We start from the raw sequence: 19,847 nt of genomic DNA on the forward strand, positions 1-19,847 counted from the left end.
GGATTCAGGTGCACGAAGGGCTATATCTGGATGCCGCTGACGGAATCCTTTCAGCCAATTATATCCTGCTTTTTCTCTGTTGAAAAGGTTGGTGATATTATTTTTTACTATAAGTTGATACGCCAAAGATAAAACATCTTGTCGTGTTAATCCGTACATCTTCGTCTCCATATCTTTAATATGCTACACGAGCTCTTTTTCCTGTTCTGCCGTAAAAACTGTTTTTTTTTCCTCCTAAATATTTTATTCCACCGACAGCCACTTTATTTTTTATCTTTAGCCCGCCTTTTAAGCGACATAACAAGAACTCCGAATTGTTTATTTGCTGTTCTAAATGCCATGCCATTTTTTACAGCATCCAGTGCTTTGATCATGGAGTCTTTCGACCACGACCCGCGATTAGTTTTTCTTTTATAATTACGAGGCATAATCTAAAACAAGATTAAATTATATTTTATTATTTAAAATCTTCTACTATCTCGGTAATAATGCAGGCAGTTCCTATAAATTAAGACATATTTATTAGAAAAAAAATACATAATAACGCAAATGGGTAAAAAAATGTTCCTGTAATAGTAAATATGATTATGTTAAAGGGTTGTACAAGATGATCCACACGGATTGTCTTGTACACCGGTAACATAATCATCTTGCCCCAACATAACCTTTTTTTATTCAATGATCGATAACATAACCTATGTGGTTTCAACTGTTTCCATGATGTTAAAAATTAAAATAATGTAATATACAAAACTAACTTATACATCAGCTACGGCAATAAAGTCCGTTTGAACACATTAAACTTAATCTTAAAGTCAACCTTACCTTAGATCAAAGCCACCTAATATTTGTTTTCATTCTCAAAAAATTATACTGTCACTGAAGACGCCATTACGATTGACTGAGGCGGGGGAATATCGGGGTCTACATTTTACCAATAAACACAACTAGGTGGCACGAGTAGATACGTTGCAGTATAAAAGGATCATCTTCCCCCAACGGATCATCTCGTACACTTTTCCCTGGTCTACAATGGTCTATATGAACAGTTTTTATATTAGTGTAGAGAGACACTTCATCTGTAGTAAGCATCCGTAGCGTGCATTTCATATAGGCAGAAAGGCACTGCCTACCTTGTCATGTTACTAAAAATTATATATAAAACATGAACATTACATATTTTTAAAAAAGACATAAACCGTAATTCAATTAAATTTTTATTATACCTAGAAGTACTATTTCTAAGACCTAGACTTAAAAGTACCGTCAGGAACTTTATGTTATTACAATGTTAGGAACTTTGATAGAAACTACAAAAATAATGAGATCCAATATTGACTTAGTAATAATTAAAAAGATACGTTTTGAATTAAAAATTAACCTCGTGATATTCAGCAAAACAATTTTTCTTTTCATTTACACATAAAAACACGTAGCCACATTTACTATGAGGTTTCGACTGAATCTTTTTCAAACTACAAACCTCACACCTTCCCCTATTTTCTACAAACGTAGGCCAATGGATGCCTCTATTACCCAAGCGAACGTCTTTTATAGTGGAGTAGTCAGATTTGCGTCTTTTGGAAGGGCCACCTTTCGAAGTATTATCAGTAGAAGTCTTTCTTTTCTAACATCTTTCATTGTCATCAAGCCTTGAGTAACAGAGCGTCGAAAATCTTTTACGGTAGTCTGTTCCATTTTAAGTCCATGAATGACGTATGAATTGACAAATGCGATATCCAGAAGACCCCAAAACAACCTGTGCCACCATTTCGGAGATTTGCGATCTATACAGTAAAGGGCTCTCAAACGATCAGCTGTATCTACGCCACCCATATAGCTATTGTAATCTTTGACAGCTACAGGGCATGTAATGGCAGACTTAGATCCATTTTTTTCTTTACGTGACACAGTAGCTATTTCATTCCCATGAAAATTAGATACTAAATGAACCACTTTGTTATCCTTCCATTTCCAATTTTCAATGTCTAAATTTGAAAATCGATGATCACTGTCGCCCCTTTTCATTTGAGAATCATCAAGCATATTTCCGGCCAGTCCTTTTCTATTACTTCGGATAGTTCCACATGCGTAGGTGTTTTCAGTTTCTCAAGCAAAGCAACAGACGAGAAAAAATTATCAAAGTAAACTATCTTCCCTTTACCCCAATCTTGTTCCGTCAACTCCAAAACTACTTTCTCTCCCAAGCCATAGCCGGTAAATTTTGAGTTCAGTTCTTCGTCTTTTCCTGAGTAAATTTGAAACTTCTTTGTATAGCCTCTCTGGTCAGCAAGACACCACAGCTTGTATCCCCTTTTTATTGGCTTCATAGGTAGATATTATTTCAAGACAGACCTACCTTTAAATTTAATCATAGACTCATCTATACTCAGTTCGCGAGTACAATGATAAACCTCTTGAAATTTTTTATTGAGTGCATCAATCGTCGGTCTAATTTTATATAACTTATCTTTGCAATCTTTAGGCATTTGGAAATTATCATTGCAATGCAGATGAGATAAAATAATAGCAAATCTGTCTCTTGGCATTGTTTTGCAAATAAGTGCATTGTTGAGATCAGATGCCGAAGAGTAATGGTCTCTCCACGCCGGACGAGTATTGTAACCCATAAAAAAATTCATACCTATAAATGTTAGAAAGGGTTAACATACGATACCAGAGTCAAATTTGACAACTATGAACGAATGATCAATTAAGTAATTTAACCATGCTTTTAGCAACTCATTTGATACTTAACAAAAGATTTGACAGATGATTTGTTATATTTTGCGTTGATCAGCCTTTCGGAAACCGGGCATAAATGAAACAAAATAACAGCTTAACTTATATTTTATTCTTGGCTAGCATCAACATTTTCAGTTTGTAAGCCCTTGATTGACGCTACAGGCACGTATGTTACAAGTGTGAACAACTTGTGTGCAGAATCCTCATCATCATTACGTCTGCGTGAAAGCCTTACACGGACTCGGAAAGGAACATTTCTGTAATAAACAAAAAAAAATTAACAGATACAAAATCATGGTGTAATTAAATCCCTAAAAGAAATTAAAGTACATTTGGGAATCCAAAATGATCAATAACAAATAAAAAAATCCCTCAACACTAAATTGCCCAAGATAGTCATTTTGACTGCTTATTAGTTTCAATAAAAACAAAAATTGTGTATGTGATGATACAATTTCTTAATATTTTGTGACTTTTGTAAAACTGACCTCAATTGACATTGACAAGTATCAGTATTATGTATATCCACCAAAATATTCATTGTTTTGAAATAAATAGTAATAATCACATTGTAAACACGAGAAGGAATAACAAAATTGTAACTCCAAGTTGACTGCGCAAAGTAAACGTTTCCTTTCTGGGTCATGGTATTCACATGTATAATAAAATACCACAAACGATTTTGGAATTGTCTTAACATAAATTTAAAGTTTTTATTAAAAAAAAATAATAGATAAAGCTTATTACTCGGTGGATATATAGTTGATAAAGATGTGTGGACTTAGTGACTCTGTATTTCATGCATGTTTCTAATTTTGTACTAAAACACAGTTTATATATATATTGTTATCTAAAGAGTAACTGCGGAGTTTCTTACCGATTCTTCTCTGTAGAATCTACATTCCGAATCGGTGGTAGCTTCACTTTTACAAAAATAATAATTTATTTTTAAAGTTTTGATTTGTTAAATGACGATTCGAAAGTGCTCTTGGAGCCTATTTGAATAAAGCTATTTTTGATTTTGATTTTGAATGCAATATAGGTAGTCGAAAAATAATCAATAGAATATGCATTATTAAAGATAACTAACAAGATCTCATTCAAATTTAAAGGGGACAGGAAGGATCTTAAAAAAAGTCCACTTAAATTTACTAGTAACTGATTTACAACTTGTAAAAAATATTAAAAAATATATTAAAAATAAACTTTAAATTAATTTTTCTACACTACTTATTCTTTCACAATGAAGTAATTTTGATTGCTTTTGGGCAATATAGATTATTAAGTTTCCAGTTTTTCTAGTGATAATAAACTGTTTTACATATAAATCAAAGATATATTTTTAATGCCTTTTTGAATTACTTCGAAATTACATACATGATATGCTTATTGATAACACTTTAAATAAAGCTGTTATAGATCGACTTTTATAGTTTATGAATATTTGTCTTTGTGGGTCAGGTAATATTGAGTATTAGAAGAATAATTATTAGCTTTCGTTGTTCCGTTGACTGCAAAGGTGTGTAGGTATAATTACAATTGCTCCTGGTAAATATCCCTAACAATTTTATCTAATTCAGACTACAGTAGCAAGCAAACTGATAAGGGCCAGGGGGACAAGGGAGTTAAGTCATCTTTATTAAAAAATGCGTTTTTTTTAAATTGATTACTATTGATTGATTATTATTGAACTAGCGTGTTGCATTGTAGGAAAAGGTTGTATTCACCTAGGTAGGGTTTTTAAAGAGATTTTTAAATTTTTGTTGTATGGTTTTTACTTTAAAATTTAACTTTAAAATGGATTTCCTGAAAAATTTACTTAATATTGTTACAATATAGTTTTTTGTAAAATTTAATATTATTTATTACATATTTTTCCTTAAGAATGGTACTTATAAAATTTCATAAAAGCTAAATGTAAAGCAATAAAGTATGTATGTTGATCTTTTTATCATTGACAAAACAACTACTAGCCAATATTTCAGCCGTAAGCCATAAGCGGCATCACAGTTAAGTTTTTTATTAATTATTCTTTGTTACCATCGAAATCTACCACATTTATGAGATATTCCTATTCGCATATATTTAAAAGTTGTAGTTTATTAACTAAGAAGAAGCATGTCCTGCTGGCCTATTATAGCTCCCGCTGTTAGTCTGTTTGTATCGTCATCTGTCAAATAGCATTATCAACAATTAGTGAAAAAAGCCCTATAAGAGGTTTAATCGCGTTAAATGATAGGTTTAGTTTTATCATTGAAAAATGGTTATAACGTTTAACTTAAAGCTTTACTACTAACTTTATTACTTTGCGTAATGTTTGCGTCAAAGCTAACCTAAATCCTAAATAATTTTTGTAGCCCCCATTTGTTTTTATTCTTGTATCAATACAAAAATAAAAACAAATGGGGTTCGACTAAATATTAAATCATATGATACAAATCATAAGTAAGTAAATAAAACTTATGTGATTACCTGACACCCTTTGACCAAAGGAATTTGTTTAGCCTGGTATCAACACGGACATCAGGGGTACCCATTTGTTTTTCGGCAAACTTTCGGATCTCTTTGATCGCGCGTGGAGCACGTTTTTTAAAACCAACTCCATGAAGCCGTTTATGTAGATTTACCGTGTATTCACGAGTCACAACTTCATTGATAGCAGATTTACCTTTTCTCTCGCCTTTTGGTTTAGCCATTGCGATCTGTAATTATAACAATAAACTAAAATAAATTTGCCATCACGTTGGAACTTAGACCAACTTTACATAATATCATTAAAAATCTTAGGATTCCATTACATGTTACTGATTTTTCAAGATTTAATTGTAAAAACACACCTCAGCTAACAAACGCCGAATCAAAAAAGACCTGTCATTTGTCAGTACTAAAATTAACTGTCATCTGTCAAGTGAACAAATACGGTACTTTTAATCTGTACCATTAACCATACAGTGGACCTACCCCACCCCAGCCTGCAAAGTAATGATACTTGTAACAAAAAAAAATACTAATCGATAGATTTTCAATAGCTCAATTCTACGTTGTCCTTTTCAATTGCTCACCTTAAATTATTTAATTAAAAATAAAAATAAAGTCGTTGAAAAATATTCATTTATCAATAATTTCAGACTCCTATCTTTTGATGTATATAATAATTTAAATTGGTCAAAGTGTTAAAGAACTGCTCAAGTTGCATTTTTAATTGCTCAAGTATAGTTTAGTCAGATCCACTTTCCTTAATTTTTAAATAAATATAAATAGATTGAATAAATAAAATAATGATATTTGTAAAAAAAATACTAATCGATAGATTTTCAATAGCTCAATTCAACTATGTTGTCTTTTTAAATTGCTCACCTTAAATTATTTAATTAAAAATCAATAAAGTCGTTGAAAAAAAAATTCATTTATAAATATTTTAAAACTCCTACCTATATATTTTGAGTTATACAATATTTTAAATTGCTCAAAGTGTTAAAGACGTTCTTATTCGTATGTATGCGTATGCGTAGCGCTCACCTGTCTCATGATATAATCGTTTAATTTCTTCGAACTATATATATTTATTTAGAAATTAAGGAAAGTGGAGCTGTTCCAAACTGTACTTGAGCAATTATAAATGCAACTTAAGCATTTTTTTAACACATTGAGCAATTTATAATATTGCATACATCAAAAGATATATGAGTTTGAAAATATTGATAAATGATTTTTTTTCAACGACTTTTTTTATTTTTAATTAAATAATTTAAGGTGAGCAATTTAAAAGGACAACGTAGTTGAATTGAGCTATTGAAAATCTATCAATTAGTATTTTTTTTATTACAAGTATCATTATTTTGCAGGCTGGGGTTGGATTACACAGTGGTAGGTATACAGTGGGCCGTGGGGTGAACTTTACGAAAGTTTTCTCACGTCAGAGGAGACTGTTAATATCTTTGTCTAACCATTGTTGGGGATAAAAGATATAAAAAAATAATAGACGTCATAAATGACATTTAAAATAACCTCTATCTATGCAGTTTGCTATGCAGTGTACATCATCGTTTTGTTGTTTTGTAAATTGTATGATTGTCTTAAATAATAATTATATTTATCCCATATAATACATTACGAATATGGCTGAAATTTATAAGTTAATACTTTCTTTTATTAAGTAACAAACAATTTGTTTAACAAAAATTTCATGATTAATATTCAAACTTGCAGGCTTATTCATCCAGTGAAATATTTTAATGATTATATCAATCGAAATGTTCGACCAGATGGTAGAAAATTCGAAGATCAACGCAACATCAAACTCAATGTTAACGCTATTAAATCTGCCGATGCCTCAGCTGTTGTGAAATGTGGGAATACTACTGTCGTTTGCGGTATAAAATTGGTAAAAAAAAAATGGATTTACAATATATTTTAACTTTTTAATATGGAACAATTATTTAACTTAATTGTTTTTAGGAATTAGCAAAACCTAAAGCAGAGGAACCAGACCTTGGATTTTTAGTAACAAATGTAGAACTTTTACCACTATGTTCCTCTAAGTTCCGCCCAGGACCACCTTCAGACCATGCTCAAGTTGTTAGCAATATAGTTGCTGATATATTTACAAATTCAAAATCAGTTGATTTAAAAGATTTGTGTATCATGCCTGATAAGTTAGCCTGGGTAGTTTATTGTGATATGGTCTGCTTAGACAATGATGGAAGTGTAGTAGATGCTTGTATAATGACCTTAATAACAAGTTTGAAATCATGTAAGTAACTTGGATTATCTACATAAATAAAAATAATTCGATAAATGTGTTGCAAAACTCAAGAATGGTTGAACTGATAATGATATATATCAGAATCAGTCCAGCCGTTCTTGAGGTTTTTTTAAGTGTACCAATACTTTGATAAAGGTAAAATCGAAAAATTTCATAATTATTGATATATCTGTTAAGTCAACTAGTATATTATAAAACTATAATAATATATCACATTTCAGTGACATTGCCAAAAGTAATTTATGATGTTGAAACTGAAGAAATTTCAGTAGATACTAATAATAGAACTCCTTTAAACATCAATGGACTGCCCGTCGCTACAAGTTTTGCTGTTTATCAACAGTCACCAAGGTTTTACTTTCTTATAATATTTAATTTGATTTTTTCAGAATAATAATGCTTACTAATAATAAAATCTATTTTAAGGAGTATAGTTTTAAGTGATCCATCAGCGTATGAAGAAGAAATGTGTGGTGGTACAGGAGCAAATTTAATAGTTTGTTCAAATAAAGGACAGTTCTGTGGGATCCAAAAATTTGGCGGCAGTAATTTATCAACCGAAGCTGAGAAGAAAACTTTATTAATAGCAAAAGAAAGAAGTAAACTTGTTGAAAAAGTTATTTTAACATGCTTAAAAAATGAAAAATAAATAATATTCATATATATAAATTTTTTTGTGGTTTCAATATTTCATCCAACCCTTTCACCCCAACGAAGAGAGTCCTCTCCGCCGGGTTTTGAATTACCCGTTCCTGCCGCCTCCGGTCGATAGCAGAATCTTGCCACGCGGCCCCCAGGATCAACACCTGCACGGCGAGACAGGAGAGTACCTGAGCCGGACTGCATTAGAGCTTGTGTGAATTAAGTGCTTAACCCTGTCCATATACATTTTTTTTTATCTACCTCACCGGGTTGAGATAATATAATAAATCTTTTTAATGCATGGTACTCTGATTTCATTTACGTCCTTAATAGACCAGGGGAACCGTGACACTCTAATTTCATAATTTAAAACTTTTGTACGCGATAGTATTTTGAATCGACGTCGATCTGTCCAACCAATAGCACACCGGCAAGCTTGCGGCGCGTGATACACACAACCCGCCCCCTACCTCATACCACCAAATAGACCGATAAATCTCCTTTGCGCAGTTTGTAGGCCAGAGTTCTTTTTACATGACGCGAATTATAACGAAAACATTTTAGATTTACCGGTAAATAGAAATGAAACGATGCCCTTATGGGCACGTCGCCACCACGGCGTTATTATTCATTCGACGTTGCCACTCCGTGCAAAAATTGTTTAACTCGACGCGAAGGAATCCCGATTCCCGGCACAGTTACATGGCGGCTCACCATAAATAACGCTATTTCTGCCAAGAAAAATTTACGTTACTAAATTTTTAACGGTATTCAAGAATCCCAAGCTCTAAAGGGCGATTTTATTATTTTTACACTAGCAATATATGCACTTGTTTTAAATTTCAAGTGAACTATCAACTACCAGAATGGATAATTGGACAAACTCTTCGTTGGCAACATTTAATAAAAATGTCACCACGTCTCAAAATATCAAAATATGTTATTGAGGTAAAATCTAATTTATTTAAATTTAGTAAAAGTATATATGGTCTTGCTACAACTGAATTCCCTAATAATGAATATGCACAATATTTGTAAAATTACTTTCAATATTAATCCAATTTTGTTAAAGTTTATACGTCATCAACACTGCAATTTATTTCTACTTGCCTCAAAATTAAATAAATTGAATAACATGGGTGGTTTATACTTTCAGCGATTGTCTAATATCAACACAAATGAGACTACGGGATGTCTTTACGGTCTCATGTACGATGGCACACTACTCGTCGTGGGGATAAGCTTAGAATTTTTCGAAAATGAAAAGAAAACTTACAGACAACTTCTTCTTTCATTGCCGGCAGAAATAGAGTTATGTGGAGTCGTCAAATTTACTAAAACTCTTTGCATAGAGTCAAAAGCTAAGGAAATATTACAGGTTATATCAATAAGTTATTAATATTTCCTTATAAAGTAATTATCGAGTCAAGTTTTTAAGATAAAATTTGTATTAATTATATTTCTGCTATAACATTAAAAATTGCACAGTAATACTGAAAAACTCACTTTTTAACTTGAGATTTTATGTAAAATATTTTTAACTAATTTTAGAATGTAGACATAACAGATAATCCTCTTTTTATCATAATAAATGAAGATAAGGAAATTAAAGCACACTTTTTAGTGCATGACAAATTTGAAGAGACAAAGTATGAAATCCTTCAAACCGAAGATTTGTGGAAACAGTTTATTCATGTTCGTCTAAACACAGTTTTACCATTAACTTGTGAGGCGACAATACCTGGGGTGAAAAATGTCTTGCAAAATAAGAGAAAGAAGGTAATCTTTACTAGTCTGTACTATATATAGTATACTTTCTGTCAATAAAAATACCTAGGTACTTATATATTTAAAACTCATCATATATAAAACTAAATTACAATGTAAATATAGATGTAGTTACATTGTATTCTACATTTGCATTTTTGGATGTGATTGCATAATTGGACATGACAGGTAGTTATGTCTATATAATACAGTTGTGTTTGTGCATGATAAAACCCAACTAAGGTGTTATTCCTCATACAAAAACTATACAGTTTATACTAAAATCTAAAGGATGTACTAAGTCAAATTCATACCACTTTTACTAATTTTGGTTTATTTTTGTTGTTCTTTAGGTTTTTTTCTTCTAATTCCTCCTAAACTGCTTCAGTATTATGGCAAACAAAAAAATCTGTATAAGTTTTTATAATTTGTTATGCAATTTTAGATAGCATCTGGAGAAGTATCGTTTCAAATTGATGGTACTGCAATTTATTTATTTGGAATTGCGTCAGATGTTGGTGTGACTGGAACAAGTACAGAGACTAATGTGGGTGATCTCATCGACTCTCTGAGTTCAGACCAATCTTTTAAGAAAAAAAAATACTCTTTAAATAAAATTGTAAGTGTCATAAAAATGTTTCTGAATAATTTTGTCATTAAGTACCAGATTATGATAAATTATTATTTTTCCTTTAAGGAAATAGTACCTGTTAGTCTAGTAATGAAGGCTACAAAAGATATACTGTCTGATAAACTGGTAAAGACAGCAGTTAAGATGATGACCACACAAAGAAAACGTAAGTTGCATATTATCGACTATAAGCCACCATTATCTAAAAGTTGTATTGTAATAATGCTGTTTTATTAAGCTCAAAACCTTTTTCATATTTTTCATTTATGAAAAAGGTCTCTGTTATTTTTCCATTTCCATTTTAAGATGTATAAAATAACAAGTTAAATTAAGTTAAAGAATAAAAGCGATGAAGTTATTTTCAGAATTGACAGAATTACAAACTATTATAATTATAATCTGTGCCTCCTGTGATGAGTAATAATACTCAAATTATACCCTTTTTGTAATTTTAATGTGACCATTATAAAAAAAAAGAGACAAAGTTTTTGGTCTAATTCACGTTCTTCTATCTGCTATAGTTACAGAAATTATTTATTTGTCAGTTTTAAAACTCTTAAAAATTTCGTGAATATTTGTGAAGTTTTACCCTTTTGTCGGTAATGAATCACTGGAAATATTCAACATTATTTTTCGTGCTTTATAGTTAATTTGCAGTACATTTTTTTTGTTAATAGGTACTGATGTATCTATCCTTTTGAACCTAAAACTGTCGTAAAGTCGTAAAATGCAGCGAAGTTATAGGAATAGGCGAGTGATAACAAAAAATTAAGTCTATGGCGTTGAACCTTTATCTTTTGTTTGAAGAACATTCCGCTAGGATCCTTATTCTAGAGTTTACACAAAGACAAGTTACAGATGTGAAGTGATTTAACTTGTATCATTGACAACAAGTATCATTTATCACATAATTTAAGAACATGATTCAACAAGTATCATTTATCACATAATTTAAGAACTTATATAATAATTGTTGTGAAAAAAGATAAGACTCAAAAGATTTTTGCCCTGCGGTCACCAACCCGCCTGCCCAGCGTGGTGACTATGGGCAACACACATGAGTTCACGCATTTTTGGCGCGAACTTGTGGAGGCCTATGTCCAGCAATGGACTGCAATAGGCTGGAATGATGGTGTTTACCATAAAATTTGCTGAGTGGTGTCGGCCGAGTAGAGTAGCACCACCTCGTTTCTTCCCGTGGGGGTCGTAAAAGGCGACCGAGGGATAAACCTGCCTCAATATCATCAGGGTCCTGGAGAAGGGAAACTTCATTTGAAACACGGAATGGGGTCTCAATCAAGCATTCGTGGCATAGCTCTGAAATGCGAAAGACTCCTGCAGCCGAACTGGCTCCACGCGTATCGACTCGTCGTTCCTGTGGGCCTAGCCAGTGAGGTTGAGAGAGTGGCGCAGAGCTTAGGCAACTCTGCGTTTTCCTGAAGACTGTCCTAGGTGACACAGTGTCTAGATGGCGAATGCTAGCGCGACCCCATCTCGCCCCACCCAGGCGGATGACTGCTAACACGTGGTGGTTTTTAGTCAGTAGGAGTCTGACATAACCCTCTGGCGCCACCGCGCTGGAGGGTATCCATGATGGATTTTCCCTACGTAAAAAAAAAAAAAAAGGTGACACAGTGTCTTTCTGACACTGTCTAAATCGTCTGCAATAGATGGATTAAGGCCAAGGACCATAAAACTAAATGCCTTTTGAAAGAGAATGTTTTACTCTACAAAAGAAGGTACTCCAGTTGAATCCAGCCCACTTAGTTCATGAACAAGATTTTTTTTAAACCTTATTTTTAATTTCCTGAAAATGATGATTTTCGACTTGTATCACTTGTAGTACAGTTATATAATTACCTACACTTTTCAATGTTTTTGGTACTCTCAAAAATAATTTTTCAATTAATTATTTTTAGCTGCATTTTGTATTAGCATGCCATTAAGAGTAGACACACTGGCAATGATACACAGAAATACGAAGTTGTCTGAACTTTACACAGTCTTAGTGGAAGCTGCGTGTCGCTCTCTCAAGCTACTTGAGACTGTACTTCTGGAACAGATAGGTTAGTACAAGTTTAAATATATATTTGATTGTAAAATAAGTTGTACTATCATCATAATATTTGCTCGAAGATTTCATTAAACAATGAAAACTGCTATGCTTATGCATAGCCCCTTACTTGTTTGTATATTGTATATTTATATACGTCATGCTGAATTTTACCATTTTGGACCCTTATCCTGCCCCTTATGACTCATAAGTTCCATATTTAGTAAACCCTTACAAATGTAGCCTCTCAAAAGCTAGCCCTCCCACCATAAATAATTTCGTGCTTGAAAAACGGCAAACAGATTAATAATTAATAGTATTTTTTTTTCAAAGATATATTTAAAAAATCTTACCATTGTCATATCTCGTCATTCTAAATAAAGCCCCAAATTTTCTAACATATTTTATGGAAACCCCCTAAGACCTAACATAAAAATATTTATGATTGTGATACAATTTTTCTTTTTTAAACAAGTTTTTGTTGTAATAATTATTAGGTCAAGAAGGCATAGGCGACGGAGCTGGATTACGTTTGCCTGAAACTTTCCACTTCCTCCCTCAAGAACTTGGACATTTCATTACAAGGATTGTACCAAAAGGCATACCCGATGAAAGCATGGGTAAGATGATCATACCTTTTATTTTATTTACGAACAGAACAATTACAAAAGAATGTTACTCACCTTGACTACACACATTTTTTTTCTTTTTTTCTTCACCTCCCTGTCCTGCACACTGCATAGTTTTTGGTATGGTGTTATGTTTGATGTTTTTTTATTTTATAAAATGCACACTTATCAAAGTAGTATTTCTAATGCAAAAGGAAAAAACACAGATCTGACCATAGTCACATTTATATTTAGAACTCTGAAATCAACTCCTTCCCTTTAAAATCTATCTATAAATACAAAACTGAATTACCAAAATGTATGTATGCAGATAACTTCCAAAAGACAATATTGATTTGGAGAGTTCTTTTTTTCGTGTTGTCAGCTAGTATTAGTATAAGCAACATATTTTAATTTTTCACAGAAAAAGAACGTAGACTGCTCCACGAACAACTATGTCTGCCACTGGATAGACCAATATTCCGAAGAGGGAATGCTTTTTCTTCTAATCCTGGGAAACTTGTAAATACTCACGAAGCCTTACCTCCCTTACCGATTAAACAAGATACAACAGTTGCACTTGTCCGTGGAAAGTACACTTATCACCATTATATGCAAGACAATTTCAATGATGACGGTTGGGGTTGTGCCTACCGCTCAATGCAAACTATATTTTCTTGGTTTAGGTACTGTTTTTCCTACATGCCATTTGTAAAAATATTAAGTTAATAACATAATATAATAGGAAATTATAACATTTTGTTTTTATGTAATTTTTTAACTTTATATATTTCGTTTTTTTAAGGTTTCAAGGGTATACAACAGTTGAAATACCAACTCACAGAGATATCCAACAGTGCCTTGTAACTATTGGCGACAAGCCATCCTCATTTTTAGGTTCTAAGAAATGGATAGGTTCTACTGAAGTAATGTTTTGTTTGGAAACCCTTTTGGGTGTACAATCCAGGATTATTTTTGCAAATTCAGGATCGGAATTGATAAATTATACTCCTGAACTGGTTCATCATTTCCAAAAACATGGGAGTCCTATTATGATTGGTAAGTGTTGATTAATTAATTTAACTAGTAGTCGCCCAGTGGTCGAATTGCGACCATAATTAATTTAAATTATAAGTTTGAACATTATTAAGGTTCTTTTGTCAAAAACTATACTTCTATAATAATAAACAAATGAGTATATAGGTATGCGTGTGTGTGTCAAATAAATGGTAGTGTATGTAATTTTTTTTTTACTGATTTAAAGTATTTTTTATGCATAATGTTAAAAAATCTTAACATTCTGCACTCCTTCAATATATAAACTATAAGTGTGCGAAATTCCATACTCCTTCGACCGCGCGATTTTCGTGAAAAGGGGTACCAAAATTTTGCTTCACGTTTTTATATATAGAAGATAATTAATAAAATATAATTAATGAACATCCTTTTTTTACTGGTAAATAGCATACAATAGAAGTGTTTCTGCGTACATATTACATATGTAAAACAAAACCCCCCTTGCCCCTCCAGCTACGCCATTGATCGGCATGGATCTTGAGCGCTACGACATTTTGGATCGCTTTGCGGATCGTGCAGGAGTCGCAAACATTTCAGTTTACGGTCACGATACGTACGATGATTATTTTTATTTTATGTATGACAGGAAAATGATTTTATTAAGCATTAAAAAATGAAAGAAAATAATGTTGCTAGTACTAAATACATATATATATATATTTTATTAATCAAATTACGAATGCTATTATTGTTGATAGCCATATAGTCATAAGTAAAGTCATAAAGGAAACAATAATGGATTTTTAATTAAGGCCCTAATTAAAAAAATATATACGGTCGAATTGAGTAACCTCCTCCTTTTTTTGAAGTCGGTTAAAAAATGTAAATAAGTATAAGTATTCATTAAATATCTACATCTATATATCCATAAAATTACGAATGCTGTTAGTATTGATAAAGTAAGATTCGTCTTGCTCCGCGTCCGTAGTATAGTAGATATTTTGTCTTTAGTAAGTACAGTCAGTGGCTTTTTTTAAACAAGGCACTAATTTGTAAAAAAAAGGTTTAGCACGTCGCTAGCAAGTTCAAGTTGACAGTTCTGGCGCGAAATGTGACTGAGCAATCCTTGTACGACAATGTGATTATCTCGTTTATCGCAGATAGAAGGTCACCGCTCAATATACATGCTGATAACTATAAAGTTCTAATTGTCTGTAGAATATGTAATACGTAATTTTTAAAATACTTGATCTAACAATTTGTTTAATTTTTTTTTTTTTTTTTTTGAACAGGTGGCGGAGTCCTAGCACATACGATTATAGGTGTAGAATACAATTCAGTAACGAATGACACACGTTACCTCATACTAGATCCACATTATACTGGTGCTGACGACATTAGTGTAGTTATCAGTAAGGGCTGGTGCGGGTGGAAGAATTCAGATTTTTGGAACAAAACTGCGCATTATAATTTATGCTTACCACAGACTAAGCCGGTTATATAAAAGGAAGAGTTTTACATAACCTTATCAGTTGTAAAATACCTACTACTTTTTGGGTCTCGCATTAAATATTAAATTTGGTACTATACAAATGCGGTCAAACTTTCCGCTCAATGTTTAATAAAACACATTTTTTGTGATAACAGGTGAAAAATAAATATTCTATATTAGTCAAACGCTAGATTTTTTTCATTTGTTATTTACCTAAGTATAATATTGATGATATACTTATAATAAATACGTTTTAAAATTAAATGCTTGCTTGCATTTACAAACATAAATCTGAAAGACTGGTTTGGTTGTGTAGGAATATTAATTTAAATGCGTTTGATAATATCAACACTTTTTATATATAAAATTACATCAATATAGTGAAATCTATACAATATAATTATGTGTTATTTATACACGTTAATTTAATCGGCTATTTAGCATTTTATTATTTTTGACATAATTATCCAAATGTAAATTGATATATTTTGTACCAATTAAATTATGATTTACGTTAAATATTTGTTATTTCCCAACAATCAACCTTACTATAACTCATGTGAATAATAATTCATTTATTTATCTCTTATAATTTATTATATGTTACTTAGACTTAACCATGGAGGCTAGGTACTTTAAATTAAGCAAGTTGGGCCATTAAAATCTTTAAGGACACCCAATGGGAAAGGATTGGGGTATTACATCTAAGGAGCTTAAAGTACTGTCTCGAAAAAAAAAATATGTGGTGTCATAGCACACCAGATTGGAACGAAGTTCCGTCGAATAGTATAGAAGACACAAAATTGGAAAAAAAAATGTTGAATTTTATATATTTTTTCTATTTCTTGGTCATTTTTTTTTTAAAGTACATAAAAGTATTTAGGAAATTTAGTACTTTAGAAAAAAACAAATACCATAAAATAAATCAAACAAAATCATAATAATAATTCAAACTATTAAGTGAATTAAAAAATATGTGTCATTATTATTATTATTCTTGAAATGGCTCCCTTGCGGATTTGTCAATATCAGAATATTTAAACTTTGCTTTATTTGGAGTTATAGTAGGAATACAAATTCGGTTCCAATTCCCGCACAAGTTTGCCTGAAAGAAAAGTTAACTTGCCTGAGACAAAAACACACAAAGATATTTTAATGAGGCTACTATATATGGGTCGAACAATGGTCCCGCCATTGTTCGACCCAGTCTGAGAGCATGCGGATTTTGGAAAGGGTCATGAGATCATAACAGTAAACCCTATATTGACACAATATTCCATATGTAGTGGCTTCTTCCGCATAGTAATCTGCATCTTCGTTGCCTTTGATACCTGAGTGACCAGGAATCCATACCAGTTTGACATGGATCCCCCTTGAGTGATACTTAAAAAGCAGATGCTTTATCTTAAGGGCTAGATAGAATTTAACTTTCGATTTAAATTGATTAGAAATGATGGCTTGAAGTGAGCATTGGGAATCCGAGAGTATAACAGATTTACATAAATGGTGCGACTCTATGTAGGATACTGCTTCAAAAATAGCCAAAAGGTCACCAGTAAAAACAGAAAAATGTGGAGGCAATTTAAAATTTAATACCACATTAAATCTCGATATCCACACTGCTGATCCAATACATCCCTCCTGGGTTAATTTTGAGGCATCTATAAATACCTATAATGTATCCAGTCCTTACAAATTTAATTTTTATGTTTTATAATAATATATATAAATTATAATTATAAGTTAGCGAGAGAGGAACCTTTTTCTATACCAAGATTTAATACAACTTCGGGGACACTATAGTGATGGCTTCATATGGAATCTTGTATAACGGATTGAGCCTACACTGATAAATAGGACAGGGAAGACTGGTCGATTTAAGGAAAGATTTCAATAAACATGGCAGCTTCTTGTGTCTCCGGTAATTAAAAGAAGAAGTAAGTTCAGATAGGATAAATAATTTTGGAATAAGAGGATGAGGAGAATACTGAAATGCTTTGAAAAGAAAACGGTCAGAAAGGTATTGTCTCCGAAACTGAAGAAGAGGCTCCCCACATTCAGTCTGAAGAGCGTTGATTGGAGAAGATCTCATGGCACCAATAATTATTCGTAGCGACTTTGACTGAATCCTATTAAATAATTTTAAACTAGTTTTATTACTGTTTTGAAGTAAAAACGATCCATAGTCCAAGTGGCTGCAAACCAGGGCGTTGTACACCAGTTTTTGGGTGTTTGGATGTGAACCCCACCAGATACCAGAGAGCGAGATCGCATAATATTAATGTTTTTTTTTTACATTTTTTAACCTTCGTATTAATGTGAGTTGATCCTGACATTTTCGAATCTAGTACAACACCCAAAAATTTTACACAATCCTTAACCGGGAAAACTTGTCCGTGGAAAGTGACACACTTATATTTATATAAATTAAGTTGGATAATGTAGTCATGAGGTTGTTCGGTAGACCGGTTTCGCTAAACCGGGAGACTAAGTTAATGACTAGAGAGTAATTTTTCAATGAGATTATCATTTGATGAAATATTGTTTAATTAATTGCAAGTTTAAGAAGAAATTCTGCAAAAATATAAATAATTGTGTTTGCTCGCAAACGAAAAAAAAACCGACTTCAATTACATCGAAGAGTAATACAACGTAGATCGATGAAAAAATAGTAATACTTTGTTCATATTCCATATAACGCGACATTATAAAATTGTAGAATTATGTAATGTTCTACTGTTATTTCTAACATTTTGTTAGCGATTGTAGGCAGAAATTTCATAAAAGGCCCGTCGTCGATTCGCGCGAAGCGCTGACATCGCTTATTACGGCGGGTTTTTTAGTTGAAGCGGATTTATATTGAATTACGGTTTATGTCTTTTTTATTAAAAATATGTACTGTTCATGTTTTCACACAGCTCCGATGCACGACTGGAGTTTACCCCTTCAGATCAACTGTCTAAATAGGCACAAAAAGGCTTACTAGTCTGAGAAATATATTATTACTATATCAAATTGTAAATAAATGAATCTAATAACGCCATCTATCAGAACCTAATTGCGTTATTAGAAAACGTCTGAACGCCATCTCTAACAAGGTCATTCGTTCAGTAGATTTTACTGTTCAATTTTTTCATTCCGGGGTCGGCACGTAAAATAGCCAAGTAAATACCCAGTATTAGCGATAACTCAAAAATTAAAAGCACAAATATATTTATAACGAATAAACTGCTACTCTCTACTCTAGTGGAATATTGTAATTTGATCGATAGTCAACGAAGTAATTTCATTAAATTTTGATAGATGGCGTTGTGGCAAAGTATTGAACATGACCACAGTCGTCTTAACATCGTCATGTAAATACGTGTCATCAAAGATTACTCAAAAATTGCTCATTATATCTCAATCATATTTAAAACGGACGACATGACAAGTATTAGCTTTTGATTTTTACAAAAAAGATCAAAATCAGTGCACCCAGTAAAAAGATATAACGTATAATACAACGTAGGGTGACGAATAATTGTGTTTGCTCGCAAACGAAAAAAAAACCGACTTCAATTACATCGAAGAGTAATACAACGTAGATCGATGAAAAAATAGTAATACTTTGTTCATATTCCATATAACGCGACATTATAAAATTGTAGAATTATGTAATGTTCTACTGTTATTTCTAACATTTTGTTAGCGATTGTAGGCAGAAATTTCATAAAAGGCCCGTCGTCGATTCGCGCGAAGCGCTGACATCGCTTATTACGGCGGGTTTTTTAGTTGAAGCGGATTTATATTGAATTACGGTTTATGTCTTTTTTATTAAAAATATGTACTGTTCATGTTTTCACACAGCTCCGATGCACGACTGGAGTTTACCCCTTCAGATCAACTGTCTAAATAGGCACAAAAAGGCTTACTAGTCTGAGAAATATATTATTACTATATCAAATTGTAAATAAATGAATCTAATAACGCCATCTATCAGAACCTAATTGCGTTATTAGAAAACATCTGAACGCCATCTCTAACAAGGTCATTCGTTCAGTAGATTTTACTGTTCAATTTTTTCATTCCGGGGTCGGCACGTAAAATAGCCAAGTAAATACCCAGTATTAGCGATAACTCAAAAA

General features: G+C 32.2%; 3 protein-coding genes across 6 annotated transcripts; 2 read left to right on the forward strand and 1 right to left on the reverse strand.

The window, feature by feature from the left end:
- Positions 1 to 2,834: 2,834 nt before the first annotated feature.
- LOC123670144 (60S ribosomal protein L31) lies at positions 2,835 to 5,667 on the reverse strand. Of its 4 annotated transcripts, none has more exons than XR_006745876.1 (3): positions 5,583 to 5,652; positions 5,414 to 5,447; positions 2,835 to 3,002 (listed from the first exon to the last, which is right to left on the reverse strand). XR_006745876.1 is itself a non-coding variant. In XM_045603648.1 (3 exons), the coding sequence occupies exons 2-3, from the start codon at positions 5,439 to 5,441 to the stop codon at positions 2,852 to 2,854; spliced, it is 375 nt and encodes a 124-aa protein (XP_045459604.1). In that variant the 5' UTR covers positions 5,442 to 5,447; positions 5,583 to 5,667; the 3' UTR covers positions 2,835 to 2,851. The 4 variants fall into 4 exon arrangements, 3 of the variants coding, with proteins under 3 accessions (XP_045459604.1, XP_045459605.1, XP_045459606.1); XM_045603648.1 differs by having other exon boundaries at positions 5,218 to 5,447; positions 5,583 to 5,667; XM_045603649.1 differs by having other exon boundaries at positions 5,218 to 5,447; positions 5,544 to 5,653.
- Positions 5,668 to 6,731: 1,064 nt separating this feature from the next.
- LOC123669867 (exosome complex component RRP43-like) lies at positions 6,732 to 8,179 on the forward strand. Its single transcript, XM_045603391.1, has 5 exons — positions 6,732 to 6,880; positions 6,955 to 7,129; positions 7,204 to 7,498; positions 7,732 to 7,861; positions 7,937 to 8,179. Exons 1-5 carry the CDS (start codon positions 6,864 to 6,866, stop codon positions 8,157 to 8,159), a joined length of 840 nt encoding a protein of 279 aa, XP_045459347.1. The 5' UTR covers positions 6,732 to 6,863; the 3' UTR covers positions 8,160 to 8,179.
- An 810-nt stretch (positions 8,180 to 8,989) lies between these two features.
- LOC123669868 (ufm1-specific protease 2) lies at positions 8,990 to 15,905 on the forward strand. The gene is made up of 10 exons (XM_045603392.1): positions 8,990 to 9,100; positions 9,309 to 9,530; positions 9,704 to 9,931; positions 10,365 to 10,538; positions 10,617 to 10,716; positions 12,470 to 12,616; positions 13,101 to 13,223; positions 13,636 to 13,897; positions 14,017 to 14,270; positions 15,521 to 15,905. Exons 1-10 carry the CDS (start codon positions 9,062 to 9,064, stop codon positions 15,730 to 15,732), a joined length of 1,761 nt encoding a protein of 586 aa, XP_045459348.1. The 5' UTR covers positions 8,990 to 9,061; the 3' UTR covers positions 15,733 to 15,905.
- The last annotated feature ends 3,942 nt before the right edge of the window (positions 15,906 to 19,847 follow it).

Source organism: Melitaea cinxia, chromosome 4, assembly GCF_905220565.1.
Source record: "Melitaea cinxia chromosome 4, ilMelCinx1.1, whole genome shotgun sequence".
Classification (NCBI taxonomy): Eukaryota; Metazoa; Arthropoda; class Insecta; order Lepidoptera; family Nymphalidae; genus Melitaea; species Melitaea cinxia.